General features: G+C 39.1%; 2 protein-coding genes across 2 annotated transcripts in view; both read left to right on the top strand.

Moving 5' to 3' along the window:
• The first annotated feature begins 93 nt into the window (after positions 1-93).
• Positions 94-15,742, top strand: LTV1 (LTV1 ribosome biogenesis factor). The gene is made up of 11 exons (XM_020877370.2): positions 94-183; positions 1,136-1,267; positions 2,125-2,298; positions 7,532-7,619; positions 10,319-10,460; positions 10,818-11,073; positions 13,114-13,241; positions 14,134-14,273; positions 14,760-14,812; positions 15,001-15,201; positions 15,335-15,742. The coding sequence occupies exons 1-11, from the start codon at positions 181-183 to the stop codon at positions 15,443-15,445; spliced, it is 1,428 nt and encodes a 475-aa protein (XP_020733029.2). The 5' UTR covers positions 94-180; the 3' UTR covers positions 15,446-15,742.
• A 105-nt stretch (positions 15,743-15,847) lies between these two features.
• Positions 15,848-20,087, top strand: part of ZC2HC1B (zinc finger C2HC-type containing 1B) — a 40,790-nt gene continuing 36,550 nt past the window's right edge. The window contains exon 1 of the mRNA XM_020877388.2: positions 15,848-16,461. Within this exon, the coding sequence (XP_020733047.1) occupies positions 16,434-16,461 (28 nt within the window). The 5' untranslated portion in view covers positions 15,848-16,433. The remainder of the gene's footprint in view (positions 16,462-20,087) is intronic.

Genomic DNA, 20,087 nt, shown 5'->3' with positions numbered 1-20,087 from the left:
CCATTTCCACGGCCTGCTGAGTGGTTTCCAGCCGGTTCCCGGAGCCGCACGTGTGGAGTGGAGTAAAGACCGGGCGGTGAGCTGATTCTCAGAGGCGGTCGGGAGGTACCGTGTCACCTTCCGTCCGACTAGGAGAGTGCTGTCGTCCCTGTTTGGCGTGAGCGCCGCGCGGCTGCAAGCATGGTAAGTAGGAGTTGGGGCGCCCTGTTTTGGCAGAGGCCGGGCTGGGTCCCCTAAGCCAATGGCTTCTGCATCCTGGAACTGGGATGGCACGTCCGAAGGTGAAGCCAGGCGGCTTTTGGCACATTGTCCCAGTTTGGGTCACGCTCACCACAGCGGGCATAGTTTGCAGTTTAGAGTGGGGCTTCCACGGCCTAGCGTTTCCTGTGGAGTAGACAGAAGAGGATGGCCTACCCCTACCCTTTACCCTCCTAGAGGCCTGAAAACCTATAACAAGGCACACAGATGCGACACCCATGCTTCGTGGCGTCAGGCGGAGAGGGGTTTGCTCGCCTCTCCAGACGTTGCAGTGGCAGCTGTCTGCTCATCTGTCTACTCTGGGGAAGAGGAGCTTCTAAGATTGGGCCCACTCAACTGGAATGATCTTTCACTTTAGAAACTCGAGGGTGTGTAGTGAAACGAGAAGGTAGAACGATGGTGCATCTTGTACTTCAACTTCAGCTGTTATGTCGTGGTTTTAATAGTTGGTACGGGAAGTGTTTCTCCTGCTTGTAACTCTTCCTCAGATTTTCCTGTGTTGGACCCCCATTCTGGTTCAGACTCTCAGGGACCTTCTCTGAGCCCCCATTTGAAAGTAACTGTTGAGTCCGTACGCTTCCCTGTCTTTCGTTTTGCTTGCCTTCACCTGAAACCCCGTTCTCGGTGATTTGCTTGTGGAGAACAGAAACTTTAACTTTCCCATTGCTACATTCCCAGCACCTGTAACTAGGTTTGGCACGGAGTACCTCCCAACAAAGGTTTGTTGAAGGAAGATAGTTTTTTTTTTTTTTTTTAAACTGCAGGTTTTGACAATCTGTTGATCCTTCCCATAACTTATTGAAGATGCCTGTGTGGGGTATAATCAGTGTTTTTTGCTGCTGTTCTGATTAATTACTGTAATTCTGTTTCTTTGAAGCCTCACAGGAAGAAAAAGCCCTTTATAGAGAAGAAGAAAGCTGTGTCTTTTCACCTGGTCCACCGGAGCCAAAGAGATCCTTTAGCAGCAGACGAGACTGCACCCCAGAGGGTTCTGTTGCCTACACAGAAGGTAGGTCCTGTTCTTAAGCCAGTAAGTTTGTAGGTGGATTGTTGATAGTTTTTAATTATATTAGTCAGCTGCTGTTCTCAGATAACTTATCTTCTTGGAAACAAAATATGTGATTTAATTCTCAGTAAATATGTTCATTTTTACATCATACATGTTTATTTTGATTGAGAGAATATTTTTATTGTAGATGTTTAAGTGAGCAGTCTTGTAGAGTAATGGAAAAATATTTACTAAACCATCAGCCACAATGCTTTATTCTGTTATTTAGGACACAACCATATGCTAAGTCTTTGCTTTCCATGAGACATTGGCATTTCATAACCACAAACTGCATTTTTGCCTCCTGGTCATCTCATGAAATGTAAAACTCATGAGTTAGCTTTAGAAAATGCAAGGGAGCTTTTAAGAGGTTGATTTGGTAATTATCAGTCAGAGTATACTTGTTAAGTGTGGGTTATGTGGAAGGAAGTACTGGGGAACCCAGGCATATTTAGCTTTTTTGTAAAGCCAGTTGGTGTTATGCATTAAGTTTCTTTGCATATTAATTCAGGAAATTGTACTTACCTTTCAGTGCGCCCTAGTCTTTTAATTCTCCACATAACATAGTAAAATAGTGTGTGTGTGTTTCTCGGCTTGACTTGTTGCACAGAAGTGTCTAATGGAAGGAGGAACTGTTTTTATTCCATTTTCATTTTATGTGGCATCCTGTGTTTCCTGAGTCTAAGTCTTTATCTCATTCCTATCAGCCAGAGTGTTCGTGGGTCATCTGGCCCGTGTTCTGAAAGCTGTGCTCATTGGAAGGTTCCCGGGCCTTATCCTTGGAACAGGCACTGTGTCCGTGTTGTTTATTATCCTAGATAAAAGAGGAGGAGAGGCGAGCGGAGCAGAGGAAGTATGGAGTGTTCTTCGACGACGACTATGACTACCTGCAGCACCTGAAGGAACCCTCTGGGCCCTCGGAGCTGATTCCCACGAGTGCCGTTGGCGCACCTTCCAGGGGAGATGGGCGAGAAGAGCCTTTAGTAACTTCAGTAAGACTTTTTAGCAGTTTGAGTGTGAGTGTGTGTCAGGGGCCGTGAGTGAGTAAACCACCACTTTTAAATCAAGGTAATTGTTTGAGGCAAGAAGTGGTGTCAGCTGGAGAGCTGAATCTGAGCCCAGTAGTTGCCGCTCGTGGCCTCTAAGCACGGGCTTAGCTGATCCCACAGTAGGTGGGATCTTCCCAGACCTGGAATCAAACCTATGTCCTCTGCATTGGCAGGCAGATTCTTAGCCACTATACTACTGGGGAAGTCCTTATTTTTAGTTTAGTAGTAGTATATAGTAAATTTTCCTATGAAACTTGTATATCACTTTTGGCACTTAAAAAAGATGAATATATTGGATTTATAGACAGAAAGGAGAGATGCAAAGAGCATCAATTTCCCCTGCTTCTCATCTCAGTCCTGCCATGGTCTAGACATTCTTTTCCTTGGGGAAGATGTGATCTTAAGCTCCTCCAGTCCATACTTGTTGCTTAAGATAAGTCAAAAGGGTTAGGCATCAGCATGTTATACCAGAGAGGTATTAATAATAACTGTTTGCCTGTTCATTCACTCGCTAGGTTGTAGCTCTCTTGGGAGGCCACACACCCCATTACCACATCTTTACCAGAACCTATTTCTCTACACCTTCTTCCCCAAACCGGTTACATCCGAGGTAGGATGTGTATCTTATTGACTCATTTCCTTCCAGTGACCCTTTGAAGGAGGGAAAGTGGCTCAATTTCTTTATCCTAAGTAATAAATGTTTTAGTGAATTCCTTACATTCTTCTGGCTAAATTGTATTGGCCAGTAAAAGATTATTTAATTCATTTTGGGTAAAAGTAACCACTATCTAACTAATTAACTCTTCTAACAGAGTAAGACTATTAAAGGGCACTTCAGTGATGTTTACAAGGATATGTGGATTATGTTTGAAAAACAAGTGCCATTGGTTTTTTGTAGCATGATGCAAAAATACGGATGAGTCCCATGTGTTTCTTCAACTGTAACGTATAACACACCACCAAAGTGAGTAAACCAGGAGTATTGAATATGCCCTAAAAACAGAAAGTAAAGCAGTACAGAAAGGCAGTGAAGAAATTAGTAAAGTGTGATCAGTCCCTGATTTTTTCATGAAGCAAAGCAGGTACTGTCACAGCAGAGAGCAATTCAGAATCGTTGCAACCACTAAAAAAGTCACAGGCCTTTATCCAAAATGTAATTACTGTCTAAACTCTATATGTATGATTCTTTTCTCCAAAGGTAATTCATTAAGCCCAAGCTGATCCTCCTCTTTTTAACCCCAGAGTCCAAGGATAGATAATCACAAAGTGTCTTAAAAGTACATAGTTTACCACAGTTTTTAAAAAGTTATTGTAATATGTGGCAAAATTATGAAATTATGCACTTTAAATGGCTGAATTGTGTAATATATGAACTATATCTCGGTAAATCTTTTAAGAAATAGGATTCCACAGCAGAAAGCCAGATCTTTGCCCGTGCTTCGCACCTGAAGAACTCTTTGACGCCGTAACAGCTTCCCGGATAGGCCCTCGTGCTCTTCAGGGGCTTCCAGCAGGCTCTGTGAGCCGGTGAGAATGCGCCGCTTGGCTTCCTGCCCGCTCCTTGACTGAGGAGGGGACAGTTTTGAGGTCCATAGACAGAGAACACGTTGTGGGGACTCTCACATTATCAACTGTGTGGCTGAAAAGATGAGACTAAAGCTTAGCGACCAGTCAGAAAATATGTGCCAGCCCATGTTGAAGTAGATTGTATGGTGTGCAGAATGAGAGAGTTGACACTGAGGAAAGTTCCAGAACAGTAATCAAGAAGAGCTTCATGGAGAAGGAAGAAACTGAGCTGGCCACTGAAAAGGGTGGATTGTGTTGAAGAGAGAAGGATCATTCCAGTCAGAAGGAAGGGACATGAGGTAGTATTGTGGGTCATTGTGGCTAGCACATGTGTGCTCCATAAATTACTTTGAATTATTCCATGATGTAAGGAACTGGACTTGATTTTATGTGGAGGTTCCATTACTGAGTAACAGTAAGGAGTCTGGACACACAGAGTAGACAAGGAGTTTTAATCTGGCAGTAATAGCCTTTGACTGTGTGGATCACAATAAACTGTGGAGAATTCTTCAAGAGATGGGTATACCAGACCACCTGACCTGCCCCTTGAGAAACCTGTATGCAGGTCAGGAAGCAACAGTTGGAACTGGACATGGAACAACAGACTGGTTCCAAATAGGAAAAGGAGTACATGAAGGCTGTATATTGTCACCCTGCTTATTTAACTTTCATGCAGAGTACATCATGATAAACGCTGGGTTAGATGAAGCACAAGCTGGAATCAAGGTTGTTGGGAGAAATATCAGTAACCTCAGGTACACAGATGACATGACCCATATGGCAGAAAGCAAAGAAGAACTAAAGAGCCTCTTGATGAAAGTGAAAGAGAAGAGTGAAAAAGTTGGAATAAAACTCAGCATCCAGAAAACTTATGATCATGGCATCTAGTCCCATCACTTCATGACAGATAGATGTGGAAACAGTGACAGACTTTATTCTTTGGGGTTCCAAAATCACTGCAGATTGTGACTGCAGCCATGAAATTAAAAGACGCTTAATCCTTGGAAGGAAAGTTATGACCAACCTAGACAGCGTATTAAAAAGCAGAGACATTGCTTTGCCAAGAAAAGTCTGACTAGTCAGAGCTATGGCTTTTCCAGTAGTCACGTATGGATATGAGAGTTGGACTATAAAAAAGCTGAGCGCCAAAGAATTGATCCTTTTGAACTGTGGTGTTGGAGAAGACTCGAGAGTCCCTTGGACTGCAAGGAGATGCAACTAGTCCATCCTAAAGGAAATCAGTCCTGAATGTTCATTGGAAGGACTGATGCTAAAGGTGAAATTCCAATACTTTGGCCACTGATGTGAAGAACTGACTCATTTGAAAAGACCCTGATGCTGGGAAAGATTGAAGGCGGGAGAAGGGGACAACAGAGGATGAGATGGTTGGATGGCATCACTGATGCAATGTACACGAGTTTGAGTACACTTGGGGAGTTGGTGATGGACAGGGAAGCCTGGCACGCTGCAATTCATGGGATCTCAAAGAGTCAGACACAACTGAGCAACTGAACTGAATAAAAGATTGGACTAGAGGTAGATTAAGCAACATCTAACTGTCATCTGTGCCCTGGTTAGCCATGAGTAAGATGGTGCCCAGAAAATAGATGTGAAGAAACTGTATGCAGGAGTTCAAAACAATGAGTGGGTCACAATGGTTTATGATCTAGCATTTAAGCAGCCAACTCAGAAAAGTTGTGCCACAAAGGAAACTATAAGCAAGGTGAAAAGACAGCCCTCAGATTGGAAGAAAATAATAGCAAATGAAGCAACAGACAAACGATTAATCTCAAAAATACAAGCAACTCCTGCAGCTCAATTCCAGAAAAATAAATGACCCAATCAAAAAATGGGCCAAAGAACTAAACAGACATTTCTCCAAAGAAGACATACAGATGGCTAACAAACACATGAAAAGATGCTCAACATCACTCATTATCAGAAAAATGCAAATAAAAACCACAATGAGGTACCATTACACACCAGTCAGGATGGCTGCTATCCAAAAGTCTACAAGCAGTAAATGCTGGAGAGGGTATGGAGAAAAGGGAACCCTCTTACACTGTTGGTGGGAATGCAAACTAGTACAGCCACTATGGAAAGCAGTGTGGAGATTTCTTTAAAAACTGGAAATAGAATTGCCATATGACCCAGCAATCCCACTTCTGGGCATACACGCCGAGGAAACCAGATCTGAAAGAGACACATGCACCCCAATGTTCATCACAGCACTGTTTATAATACCCAGGACATGGAAGCAACCTAGATGCCCATCAGCAGATAAATGGATAAGGAAGCTGTGGTACATATACCATGGAATATTACTCAGCCATTAAAAAAGATTCATTTGAATCAGTTCTAATGCGATGGATGAAACTGGAGCCCATTATACAGAGTGAAGTAAGCCAGAAAGATAAAGACCATTACAGCATACTAATATACATATGGAATTTAGAAAAATGGTAATGATAACCCTATATGCAAGACAGAAAAAGAGACACAGATGTACAGAACAGACTTTTGGACTCTGTGGGAGAAGGCGAGGGTGGGATGTTTCAAGAGAACAGCATCGAAACATGTATATTATCTAGGGTGAAACAGATCAGCCCAGGTTGGATGCATGAGACAAGTGCTCAGGGCTGGTGCACTGGGAAGACCCAGAGGGATCGGGTAGAGAGGGAGGTGGGAGGGGGGATCGAGATGGGGGATACATGTAAATCCATGGCTAATTCATGTCAATGTATGACAGAAACCACTACAATATTGTAAAGTAATGACCCTCCAACTAATAAAAATAAATGGGAAAAAAAAAGTGCCAATACCAGAGATGAGGATGTTGCCTCTGGTTTACGTAGGAAAAGACTGATTTTGTTTTGAAATTTGAAGAGAGTGGAGTTGTGAGACCAGGATTTGAATCCCCCAAACCTCACTTAACTAATCTCAGGCAGTCATGCCATTTAACCTTTCTTAGCTTGTGTTTGACTAAAACATGCTAACAGCTCACGGGGTCGATCGGATTAAGTGAAGTGATGTATAATTAAGTTTTGTGAAGTATTACAAGGAAGTTGCTTTTGAGATGATGGGGATATACATGTTCAAAACTGGTAACTGGAGTACAAGTGAGACAATGCAGAATACGGTTGTGTTAGAATTGCCGTAACAAATTACCACATATTACCACTGGGTGGCTTAAAACAACGGGAATGTATTCTGTCACAGTTGTGGAGTCCAGAAGTCCGAAAGCAAGCTTTCGGAAGGTTGTTGCTTCTCAGGGCCTCACAGGAAGAATCTTTTTGTGCCTGTCTCCTAGTTTCTGGTAGTTGCCAGCAATCCTTAGTTTTCTGTTGCTCGTAGGATAGCACTCCAGTCTTCTTCCATCTTCATATGGCGTTTTCCCTCATGTGTCTTATTGTCTTCTTGTGGCCTCCATATAAGGACACACCATCATCTGGTACCATCTCATCTTAACTAATTACATCTGTGAGGAACCTGTTTCCAAACCAGGTCACTTTCTGAACTGGATGGACATGAATTTGGGGGGCACTTCAACTCTTAGTAGTTGAAAAGTATTTCTAAATAAATCTAACCATTGCATAATTTATTTTTCAAGACCAGTGGAATTAAGTTGCCTTCCTCAGTGTTTGCATCAGAGTTTGAAGAAGATATTGGATTGTTAAATAAAGCAGCTCCTGTTTCAGGTATGTATAATTTTAACTTCAAGTGGACAGAGATGTATTTTACAAAAAAGCAACATATAGTAATGATAGAGTTTTTCTTTCCCTGATAAAAGTGTTGCAACAACTGACATGTGTTTGAATTCAGATTAGAGATCATTAAGTTAGGAAGGGTAACTGTGATCAGCATCTGTTTATTGCCATCAAATTCTTAATCTTTAAAGGCCCTATTTGGAGAGGAAAGTGGGAAAATTATTTTTGGTGATCTAGTAGGGGAATGTTAGCCTTGTCCTAACCTCTCACAAAGGGAACAGTGATACTCAGTCTTACATTCATGTGGTGCAGTCATGAAAATACTTTATCTGTTCGCTTTCAGAATTTCTCCCAAGAGTGTAGAGGAGTATTTTATAGAAGTCCATCTTACTATCTGTTCTAGATACACCAAAAATTAATAATGTTTGGGTTCTTTTTTGCAGTACCAGGACTAAAATGAACAAACAGAAGTCCACAGATGTGGTGTTTGATATTTCCTGCTAAACTGTGTTAATTATTGACTAACACTTGCCATGTGCCATTCATTCATTTAATCCATTCTGCAAATTTTTTAGTTGTACTATGATCGAGTTTGGGTTAAATCAGAAAAAAAACATTGTCTCTGACCTCTTAATTATCATCAGCTGGGAAAGATAGACAAAGAATGGGAAATTACAATCATAGTGCAAATGAATGAATTGTTGTGAAGCCCCAAAGATGTCATGGTTGATGTCTTAGGTAGAATTTAAGTAGGTAGATGGAGGTGGGGTGGGGAAGAGAGGATATTCCAAGAAAAAGCATAAGTATAGGAATCTGCACACCTTTTATCTGTAGTAGGTCTGGAATGAAGGGTAAGGGTTAATGTGAAACAAGGCTGGAGGTCAAGTAATGGCCACTCTGTGAAGGGTGTTGAAAGCCATGTCAGTTTACAGGTTTGAACTTGAAAGTGTTTCTAGGACTCTACTATTTTTACATATAGAAGAACACAGCTAAAGAAACAGATTAGGATTTGTTAAAATCTTGTAGTCTGAAAAGACAGAAAGTCTGAAAGACAGGAGTTTCACAGGCTACAGATATTTGTTAGGTTGGTGCAAAAGTAATTGTGAGTTGCATTATTGAACTTTGCCCTTTGATACGGGAATCCATTCTTCAGCAAAAGTGATTATGTTATACATCATTTTAATGTGCATTTCCTGCTTTATGTGTTTTTACTAATGACTTATTACTTGCTGTTCATTTCATGTTTATTTTAGACTGTAGAAATAATGTTAGACAAAAAGCAAATTTAAGCGATTTTTTTTTTTTTTTTTTTGAGTTCAAAACTGGGTCATAGTCGTAAAGCAGTGGAGACAATTCCCAACATCAGCAACGCATTAGGCCCAGGAACTGCTAAGAAACTTACAGTGCAGTAGTAGTTCAAGAAGTTTTGCAAAGATGATGAGAGCCTTGAAGATGAGGGAGCATAGTGGCTGATGAGAGGAAGTTGATAGTGGCCAATTGAGAGCAACCACGAAAGCTGATCCTCTTACAGCTACACGAGAAGTTGCTAAGAACTCGGTGTTGACCATTCTATTGTCATTCAACATTTGAAGCAAATTGGAAAGGTGAAAAGGCTTGATAAGTGGGTGCCTTGTGAGCTGACTGAAACTCATTGTTTTGAAGTGTCGTCTTTTATTGTATGTAGCAGCAAACCATTTTTTGATCAGATTGTGACATACAGTGAAAAAGTGGATTTGATACAACAGCTGGGGATGACCAGCTCTGTGGTTGAATGGAGAAGAAGCTCCAAAGCACTTCCCAAAGTCAAACTTGCACCCAAAAAAAGGTCACAATCACTGTTTGGTGGTCTGCTGCTGGCCTGATCCACTGCAGCTTTCTGAATCCCAGCAAAACCATTACAACTGAGAACTGTGCTCAGCAAATCAATGAGATGCACCAAAACCCACAAAGCCTGCAGCCAGTATTGGTCACAGAATGGGTCTAGTTCTCCACAACAGCACTTGATCACATGTCACACAACCAACACTTCAGAAGTTGAATGAATGGGCTACAAAGTTGTACTTCATATGCCATATTCGCTTGACCTCTCACTAACTGACTACCACTTCTTCAAGCGTTTCAACAACTTTGCAGGGAAAATACTACCACAACCAATAGGATGCAGAAAATGCTTTCTAAGAGTTCCATCGAATCCTGAAGCATGGATTTTTACAATATAGGAATAAGCTTATTTCTTATTAGCAAAAATGTGTTGATTATAATGGTTCCTACCTTGATTAATAAAGATGTGTTTGAGCCTAGTTATAAATAATGATTTAAAATTCACAGTCCAAAACCACAACTACTTTTGTACCAGCCTAATAATTTGTTTCTTCTAACAGGTGAGAGTTGCTTTTAACAGGTGAATTTAAAGCCCAATTTTTTCCTGCGGGTAAAAGCTTTGAATTTTGCTAAATAGACACAGCTTAATATTTCAGATCTGTGTTTTACCAGTGGGTACTTGAACCAGAGGGACTTTTTCTTTTTTAAATTTTCTTGCAGTTTTGTTTTTATTCCTGAACTTAAAAAAATTTTAATCACTGTTTTATCCTCAGTACAGAGAGTCAGGCATGTTAATAGCTGAGAATTATGTTAGTTAAGTGAACGAATCATGCTTTCTTGGGAATTCTCAATTTTTGTTTTCCTTCTAGGACCTCGGTTAGATTTTGATCCTGACATTGTTGCAGCTCTTGATGATGATTTTGATTTTGATAATCCGGATAATTTACTTGAAGATGATTTCATTCTTCAGGCCAATAAGCCAACAGAAGAGGAAGAGGGAATGGAGATACAGTATGTGTGGTTTGTTTTGAAGCAGGAATGCCCTGACTGTTGCTTCCATAGGACTATAACCATTAGTTATAGCTGGGAGAGACCTTTGAGAGCATTAAGTTTGAGTCTTCTCATTTTAGGATAGAAAATTTAAGACTTGAGGTCCTTACAAGCCATCAATAGATGGGGCTAAAGTCCAAGTCGCTTGATTGCTAGTTCATTACTTTTCCAACGAAGTCACACAGGTCAGGCAGCACAGCTGTTCTTGCCTAAACAAGCATCCTGCCTGAAATACCTTCAAATTTTACTTGTGTAAAGTCATTTGGTTCTGTTGTTTTTCAAGTTGTTTTGACAGTTAATTTACGGCTCTGACTTTAGGAAATCTGAGGCTGAAGATGACAGTGAGTGGGAAGATGTGGATGATGAGAAGGAAGGAGGTAGTGATGACGATAGATATGACCCTGCAGGCTCATCAGATGAGGATATGTCTACCCCTGGAAAACCTCTTGGGGCTGTAGAAAATCACTTCTTCTGGGAAGAGGAAACAAAAAGTCGCTTTACTGAGTATTCCTTGACGTCCTCAGTCATGAGGAGGAATGAACAGCTGACCCTACATGATGAGAGGTTTGAAAAGGTAAGGTCTCCATATGGGGAGCCTTTTAGTACCAGTTCCTAGTACACATTATGACATTGGAACCCAAAGCTAGAACTTTCAGTGTTAGACTGTGTCTTTTAAAAACAGATCATAAAATGGCCCCAGTTTTCATTCTGGAAAGAATGTGCTTAAGTCAGAAAGTGATTGATCAAACCTCTTGACATTCCTCGTAGAATCTGATAATTTGATTCTGAACCTCTCTGATCCCAGTCTCTGAGAGTATGCTATCTTCAAGCATTGGCCTGGGCTTTCCCTTTTCTTTTTGTCTGTTTTTTTTTTTTGAGTGTTTTTCTTACTGTTATATCCCAATACCTAATATAGTGTCTGGCATATGGCAGGAGTTCAGACCGTTACGTAAATAATGAATAAATTCCTTCAAGGAATACCTAAGATAAAGGTTCTAACTTTGCCTTTTCAGTGAGTATTCATTTCTCTCTCTTCTCCAAGAAATAGGCAAACTGTTAACTAATAACCTCACTTCACAGGAGTTATATCACCCCTTGCTTAATTCTTTTACAAAGCCTGACAACGTTTACAGCCTTTGAATAATACAGTAAACATCTAAACAAAGAGTGAAATTTGTGCATTAACACCTTTTATTTACATGATCTATTAGCTTGCATAATCAGTGAATATGGAAGTATCTGAAATATTCTGAGGTAAAGATTTCTGCCTAGGATTTGTTCAAGCTGAACACAATAACTGCCTTTCATTTTAAAAATTAAAGTATAGTTGATGTACAATGTTATATAAATAACAGGCATACAATATAGTGATTCACAATTTTAAAGATTATATTCCATTTATAGTTATTATAAAATATAGTTATTGTAAAATATTGGCTATATTCTCCCATGTTGTACAGTATGTCCTTATTTTACACCTAATAGTTTATGCATCTTAATCTGCCCCTATTTTGCCCCTTGTCCCTGCCCTCTCCACTGGTAACCACTAGTTTGTACTCCATGTTGAGTCTTTTTTGTATTCACTAGTTGATTGCATTTTCTTAGGTTCTGCATATGAGCAATATCATACACTGTTTGTCTTTCACTTAGCATAATTCCCTTAAGTCCATCCATGTTGCTGCAGATGGCAAAATTTCATTCTTTTTTATGACTGAGTAGTAGTATTGTGTGTGTGTGTTCATACATGTGTATACACATACCACATCTTTTTTCATCTGTTGATGGGTGCTTAGGTTCCTTCTATGCCTTAGCTATTATAGTGCTTAGCTATTACAGTGCTTCTGTGAACATTGGGATACACATATCTTTCAAGTTAGTGTTTTTGTTTCTTTCAAATATATACCCTGAGGTGGAATTACTGGGTCATGTGGTAATTCTGTTTTAGTTTTTAGAGAAGCTTCCATAGTGTTTTCTACATTGTGTACACCTGTTTGCATTCCTACCAACAGTGTACGAGAATTGCCTTTTCTCCACATCCTCACCAGTATTTGTTATTTTTATTGTTTCTGATAGCCATTCAAACATGTTTGAGGTGACACCACATTGTGGTTTTGGTTTGCATTTCCCTGCTAACTGGCAGTTTTGAACATCTTTTATGGCCTGTTAGCCATCTGCATTTCCTCTTTGGAATAATGTCTGTTTATGTCTTCTGCCCATTTTTAGTCAGATTATTTGGGTTTTGTTTTTTTGTTTTTTTTTTTTTTTTTGATGTTGAGTTTTATGAGCTGTTTATATATGTTGAGTATTAACCTCTTAACAGTATTAACATTTGCAAATATTTTCTCCTGTTGTGTAGGGGTTTTTTCTTATATCAGTGGTCATTTTCATGTTAAATGGAAGCCTATTTTCAGTCTTGATGTCAGTTTTAGAATGCTGAGTAGAATGTCTTCCACATCATATTATTATGGTGCTAAATCTCTCCTAGTACTTTATTAGTAGTTGTGATCTCATGATAGTGCTTAAATATTGTACAGGAGTAAAATGTAAAATTAACATTTAAATGCTGTAGTCTTTACATTCCCTTTTCATGTTATGTTTTCTCTTTACATTCAAGTTTTATGAGCAATATGATGACGATGAAATTGGAGCTCTGGATAATGCTGAATTGGAAGGTTCCATTCAAGTAGACAGCAATCGCTTAGAGGAAGTTTTGAATGACTACTATAAAGAGAAGGCAGAGAAGTATGGTGACTTTTCCTTGGCTTCTTGCTTGTTTTCATTTTCAAATAAAGTCTGTAATCGCACAGCAGAATCTCAAAAATTACTCAGTCAGAATCCATATTTTGAAAATAATACATTTTCCCTAACCTTTCACTCATATTTTGCTATTAAGAGTCCTGAAGCCGAATATAACAGTAAGTGGAAACACTGAGAGCCAACTTTTTGTAGCTTTGACTTGAGAGTCATGACAGAATAACAGGATTAAGGTACAAGGTCATGCACACTTGGTGGACATGGTGCTTTTAGCCTCTTCGGCTGAAGAATCATTCTGACTTCTCAGTATATATACTCTTCATTTTCATGAAAAGGTGTTCTGAGAAGTAAATCAGAGTTTGTCTCTTCAGCCTGATTTAGCATAACTTTCTAGCTGAACGTTTGGTAAATCATCATCTGTATCAAGGTGATTTCTCTGAGAGAAACTAATGAGGTGTTTACATCTGCTCAAAAGGTCTGTGTTGCCTGATGACTGTCATATGTAGAACCCAGTGCAGGACAAGGGTTGCATTTTTTTAGTTATTTGAATACTTTCATGAGACAGATGGGCTAATGCTTTTCAAGGCTTTAAAAAAGATAATGTTATATAGGAAAACTTCCATCTTGTTTAATGTGCTAAAACTGTGTAAAGATACAGATAGGTTTTTCCTTCCTGTCAGCAGAATGACAGGGGAAAGGCAAGGCTGGATAGAGCTAATTGTGACAGGAAGTGACAGATGGGGCAAATGAGTTTGTGGATTTGAAAAAAGGCTGTTGTTTCATTAGCTCTTTAGTGCAGTTTCAGTAACATATAGTGTAATAATAAGTGGTATTTCCCCCCCCCCTCCTCTGTCTTCATTTTGGAAAACTCAACCAAAAGTTGTGTAAAACTGAATACTCTTGAACCCTTCGAGGATCAGGACCTGCCAGTGAATGAGCTGGATGGGCCTGAGGAGGAAGAGATTGTTACTGTGGTTCTTGAAGAAGCCAAAGAGAAGTGGGATTGTGAGTCTATTTGTAGTAAGTATCTTAAGTGTCCGTTTTACTGCTGAAAGTATGATAGTAATTTTAAAGTATTGTGTACATTGACTTTTTGGAAAAGTACATATTTTGGGAAAATACTTGTTTGTTTTCGTTCAGTCATTAAGTGGTGTCTGACTCTGCGACCCCATGGAGCTGCAGCACACCGGGTTTCCCTGAGCCCTCACTGTCTCCCGCAATTTGCTCACACTCCTGTCCTCTGTTTCCCAGCATCAGGATCTTTTCTAGTGAGTCAGCTCTTCACATCAGGTGGCCAAAGATTTGGAGCTTCAACATCAGTCCTTTCAGTGAATATTCATTTCACTTACTTAGTTGTAAATCGAAATATTTAAAAATGCAGCAGATGCCATTGTTATTTTGAACTATGAAAACACTAAAGAATATAGGAGGAACTCAGTAATGTTTTTGCTGAACTGAAAGTGAACTTGTTAATACATGATTTTTTGTGTTTGTGTTTTTTTTAAGGTACATACTCAAATTTATATAACCATCCACAGCTTATCAAATATCAACCAAAGGTAAGGCATAGTGTTCTGAGCAATTTGAAGTGTGCAATGTAGGAAATGGAGTGTACAGATTATTTTCTCAGGGCTTTACCTCTTTGTGGCTTTCAAAGCCATTATGAAAAGCAACTAAATGGGCCATTAGTGAGCTGTTTTTTAGTAGAAGTGGAAAATAGCCCAATTCCATTTTATCTTTCTTTCAGCCCAAACAAATCCGACTATCTTCTAAAACAGGAATACCTCTCAATTTCTTACCTAAGAAAGGACTCACAGCAAAGCAAGTTGAACGAATGCAGATGATTAATAACAGTGATCTCCCTAAGATATCAACCCAACCACGTTCTAAAAGTGAAAGCAAAGAAGATAAAAGAGCACGAAAGCAAGCTATCAAAGAAGAGCGCAAGGTAAAATAATCTTCTCAGATGTGAGATTTAGAAAGAGCTGGAGCGGGGCAGGTATGGTCATGGGAAGTTTCTTTTGTAAAGTTAGTCTACATCAGCGTGAAGATTTGAATAACATGAACATTTTCTTGCACAGGAACGGAGAGTGGAGAAGAAAGCTAACAAATTAGCCTTCAAACTGGAGAAAAGAAGGCAGGAAAAAGAGCTGCTGAACTTGAAGAAGAATGTTGAGGGTCTAAAGCTATGATAGTGGGACATTTAAGATAAGGTGCTTTCCCTATTAGGGACTTCTCGTTACGTTAAAAAATGAACGAGGATCTTCAGAGAGAGAAAACTGTTCAGTCTGCCATTTTTATTGGCAGGTATTTTAAAAAAAAACAGTACAGTATTTGTATTTATATCATCAAGTTTTCTCTGCCAGCTGTCTTGTAAATATTGTAATATTTTAGAATTTAATACTATGGGATTAAATTTGCTTAAATAAAATGACAATGGACATGAAATGTTTGGATAAATTAAAGGAAAAATGCCTTCATAACTTAAATGGAATTGATTTGTTCTTCATTTATTTGTACAGTTGTCCCAGTTGCCTTTTGCAGATGTTCTCAAATATTTCTTTGAAAGCTTTCCACTCCTTTTCAGGACTTAAGTGGTTTGATTTCCTGTATGTTGAAAAGTAACCCAGTTAAAAACTCAAATTTGAAACAAGAATGGCAAGAAGAGCTTCCCTGAGAAGTTTCCACTGGTTGGAAGCTAAATTTCCCATTGCTGTATGCAAAGGGTTATTTCAAAAGGGTGGTAAAACAATATCAAGGTCATTGGGACTCAATTACTGGCTGATTTGTTTTTGGAATTTAGGAACAGTGAAGACAGGAAACAGAAGAAATAATCAAGAAAACTTCCTTGGCTTCAGTGAGTACCTGGCTCAAAATCAGAAATATTAAGTTCAAACTAGAAAGCTTGTCTTTTCAGTATTATTTAATGCTTGGAACCGTTCATACTGATTAAAATACATAGTTGAAAAAACTCCCTGTCTTTTGGTGAGATTTTTTTAACTTTTTCAAGGCTCAAGCAATGACACCATCACAATTGTTAATTATTTGGTAAGCTGTGACTTTCTTGCAGCAAATTGTTAGTGACCCTTGTTCATGTGTCTGTGACTAATGCTTTGTTATCTGGACTGTTCTGGGAAAAAAAAAAAATTCTGGACAGTGTTGGTCTGAGCAGGGTACAGAATGGCTGGGGCACAACCATTGTTAGCAGGTGAGCTATATTTGATATCTAAATTGTTAGGAAGTGCCTTCATCTATAATTTGATTGTGGCTTTTCCTAAGCTGATAGATGTTATCTTTCTCTGTATGTTATGTATTCTAAATCTTAAGTAATTACTGTAGAATTTAAAAAGAGTTGTGGAAAACAGTAGCATTAGGTGTTCTACCGACATTGATACAAAAAAAAAAACTGGCTGAAGAGCTTGTCGTTACAGAAGTAGAAAACTGGAAAGCATGAATTTAAATGCCAACCCGTGGAAGCAAAGGGCCAGATGATGATTTATATTTGTATTGGGAATGTACTAAATCCTAAAGAGATGGCCACATATTTTGGGTAGCTTTCTCATTTGAAGGTTTTTTAAACCACAAGAATCTTAACAAGATGTGGAATGTTACTTTGACTTGGTGGTGTTCACACTCCATCTGTGGAACTTCTAATTTTACCACACCTGACTCAAATGGTTTAAGTCAACATGTTATATATTTTGCAGTTAGGAGAATGTGACTAAAAGCCACTAGTCTTGGTGAGAAACATTGTGATTTTGGCAGATTATCCTCCAAATATAAAGATCTTGATTTTAATCAGGAAAAAAGTTCTTAAGTTCATAACTTTTTGGAATATTTATGATGTGAGTCACATATAAACAGTGGTTGGAAACTTCAAGTCTATGTTTAGATGTATGGTGTCCTAAGTAATAAGGGAGTTTTACCTTCAAGGACAGCATTGTCCAAGGAGGCAGGGTGTGTGCAGCAAAATATGACCAGCAATGTCAAGTCACTGCGATAAGTATCACTTGAAATGAGAATCTCGGTACTTGCTGTTCCCTCTGAAGTGCCCTTAACTGTAAATAAATCTTCCTTAAGGGTGGTGCTCAGTTGTCACCTACCCTATAAACTTTTCCCTGACCATGTTTTTCAAAATAGCTCAAACCTTCCTCTGCATTCTTTATGTTCTCTGTAAGTCCTTTGGCGTCTGAGATGTATCTTTTCAGCCTCTCACTAGAGCTCACTGAGGGCAGAGTGTGTTTCTTTCTATCCCTGTGTCTAGAACAGAGCCTGGCATTCAGTAAGTGATTACTAAGTAATATAAAATGAATGGCTATTGGGACAGATATTTCAGAAAAGAATTGCTTAAACTTAAAAGGGTCTAGATTCAGTCTTAGCCAGAAAGAAGGCCTCAGGCATCCCAGACAGTGGGCAAAAATTACTTAAGAATTTGCCTGCTGTATCTTAAGGACCTATTTTGTTTAAACACTGTAATTGGTGTAAAGTCACTTTTTTTAATACTTTAGAACTTATTTTACAAGTCAAAGTATCGAGAGCTATTACAATTTATGCTACCTGTGATGTATCCACACCTCCATTGTGATGTCATCGGATCACTTCAGGTGAAGTACAGAACTTTATAAAGATTGTCAGTAACTTTGAATTATCAATACTTTTATGTTCCTTCTTGTGTGTTGCCATTAGTATATTTTATTCAGCTTACTTGTTCCGGTTAAAGGTCAGAAGAAGGGAAAAATTCTAATGGCCTTGATTTTTACTTGTAAAATTTACAGGAGAATGTATAATAAACATTCCAGTTATTCAAGTTAAGTAGAACAAGTTATTCAAGTTAAGAAATAGAACACAGAAACCACCTGTGGGTTTTTATTCAATGTATTCTTCCCTTTGGTAACTCTTACAAACCATCTAGACTTTTATATTAATCAACATCTGCATGGCATCCCTGTGAACACAATATCTTGTTTAGCTTTGAACAGCTGAGAAGCACAAGTCTAGTTCAGTGACTGTTTGATCAAGGCATCCTCGAGAAGATAGCTGAGTAGTCTGAGTCTTACTTCAGCTCCTATAAGGAACCCCATGTGTAGATGTCTGAACTGGGTGATGAGTGAGTCTTGGGAACACAAGTCACCGCAGTTGGAGCATCCTGGATCTCCTGCCAAAATAGGCTTAGTGGTTGTCTGCTTAGTCGTTTTCTTTTTTCTGCTTCTCCACTTAGCATGACCTCTCTCCGTCTCTGAAGAGATGAGTGCAGAGCCTTCCTGTGGAGTGAGATGAGTCTCCTCAGCTGATCTAGACATCTGCATGAAGAAAAAGTAGGCACTTTTCTGGAATTTGGTCAAGTAAACCAAGTACAGAACAGAATGAGAGCCAGATATATATATAGGAAATAGTATCCTTAGATTACAAAGGCTGTGAATATCTAGGTTATGACCGCCTTCAGCATATCTGTGTCTTTAGTCACTCTCCTCCAGTCTGAACTGGTTGCTTCTCTAGTTCTGAGGCCCAACTGTCATCCTTCTCTCCCCCTTGTGTTGAATGCCTGTTCGCTGTATCTTTTACTCACCATGTGGAGTATATGTCCTCCAGTAATTCTTGAGACAGAGAACATAGGATGTAGTCTTGAAAGCTTACATGTCTGGAACTGTGTTCTACCCCCATATTTGATTGGTAGATTGGTTGGGTATAAAACTCTAGATTGCAGATTATTTTCCATCAGAAGTTTAGAAAATTTTTCCCTGCATATTTTTGTTTTTATTGTTTGTGAATCTGAAGCCATTATGACTCCTGATATTTTGTAAGTTAACTTTTTTCTAAGTCAATAGAATCTGTCTCCAGTGTTAAAAATTTTGCAATAATATTTATTGGTGTAGATTTGTTTTCACTTGTGCTGGATCCTCTCAATCAGGAGACTGATGTCCTTTCACTTCTGGAAATAGTCTAAAATTATTTTTATTTTCTTCCTTGTATTTTCTCCTTCTCTCCTGAATTTCTGTTTTGGAGTAGGACCTTCTGGACAGGTACTGTAATTTGCTTACATTTCTGTGTTTCTATGTCGTTTTACTCTACTTTTGGAGAGATTCCCCTAATTCTACCTGCCAGCCTGCTGTTGAGTATTTCTCATGTAAGGCTTTTAATTTCTAAGAGCTTTAATTCTCCTTTATAATGTTTACTATGAGCTTACATGCTGGAGACTTCCCTCAGATCTTAGGAAATTCCTGTCTTTTGTTCATAGTTAAGATTGGAGGAAGAAGACACTGGAGACTGAATGGATGGGTAGCATCAGATGATTTTGAGCTTTTATTGTAGGGTGGTCTGGGGTGAGCTGTTTCTTGAATCTTCCCAGCGTCAGTATCTTTAGCTCTTTCTCCATGGAATGATTATATTCTCCAGAAAGCTTGCATTCTGCCTTGAGAGTAAGGGTCTGGCAGGCAGAGTTCTGTGAGCCAAGTAGAGGAAGGTGGGTGTGGGATATTTTCTGCTTTCAACATCACTGTAAATGAGCTTAATCACTAGGTTATGTACACATATGTTGCATATACAGTTAATCCTCATTAACCATGGAGTTCCTCTTTGCAAATTCACCTACTCTATAAAACTTGTAACCTTCAATCAGTAGTCAAAGGTGCTTTCACAGTCGTTCACAGGCATGTACATAGCAGTTTAAAAGTTGAGTCATCTAACACCCATGCTCCCAGGTCGGGTAGCATGATGCGGTGCTCTGCCTCCTTGTTTCAGCTGTCCCACTGTAAACAAGTGAACATTTTATGGTCTACTTCATGCCCTGCTTTTCATAATGATGGGCTCTCTCTCGATGGTCTCACTGTTTAAAAG

Source organism: Odocoileus virginianus, chromosome 34 (genome assembly GCF_023699985.2).
Source record: "Odocoileus virginianus isolate 20LAN1187 ecotype Illinois chromosome 34, Ovbor_1.2, whole genome shotgun sequence".
Classification (NCBI taxonomy): Eukaryota; Metazoa; Chordata; class Mammalia; order Artiodactyla; family Cervidae; genus Odocoileus; species Odocoileus virginianus.
The sequence above is the reverse complement of the archived record's forward strand: the minus strand, read 5'-3'. Positions and strand labels throughout refer to the sequence as shown.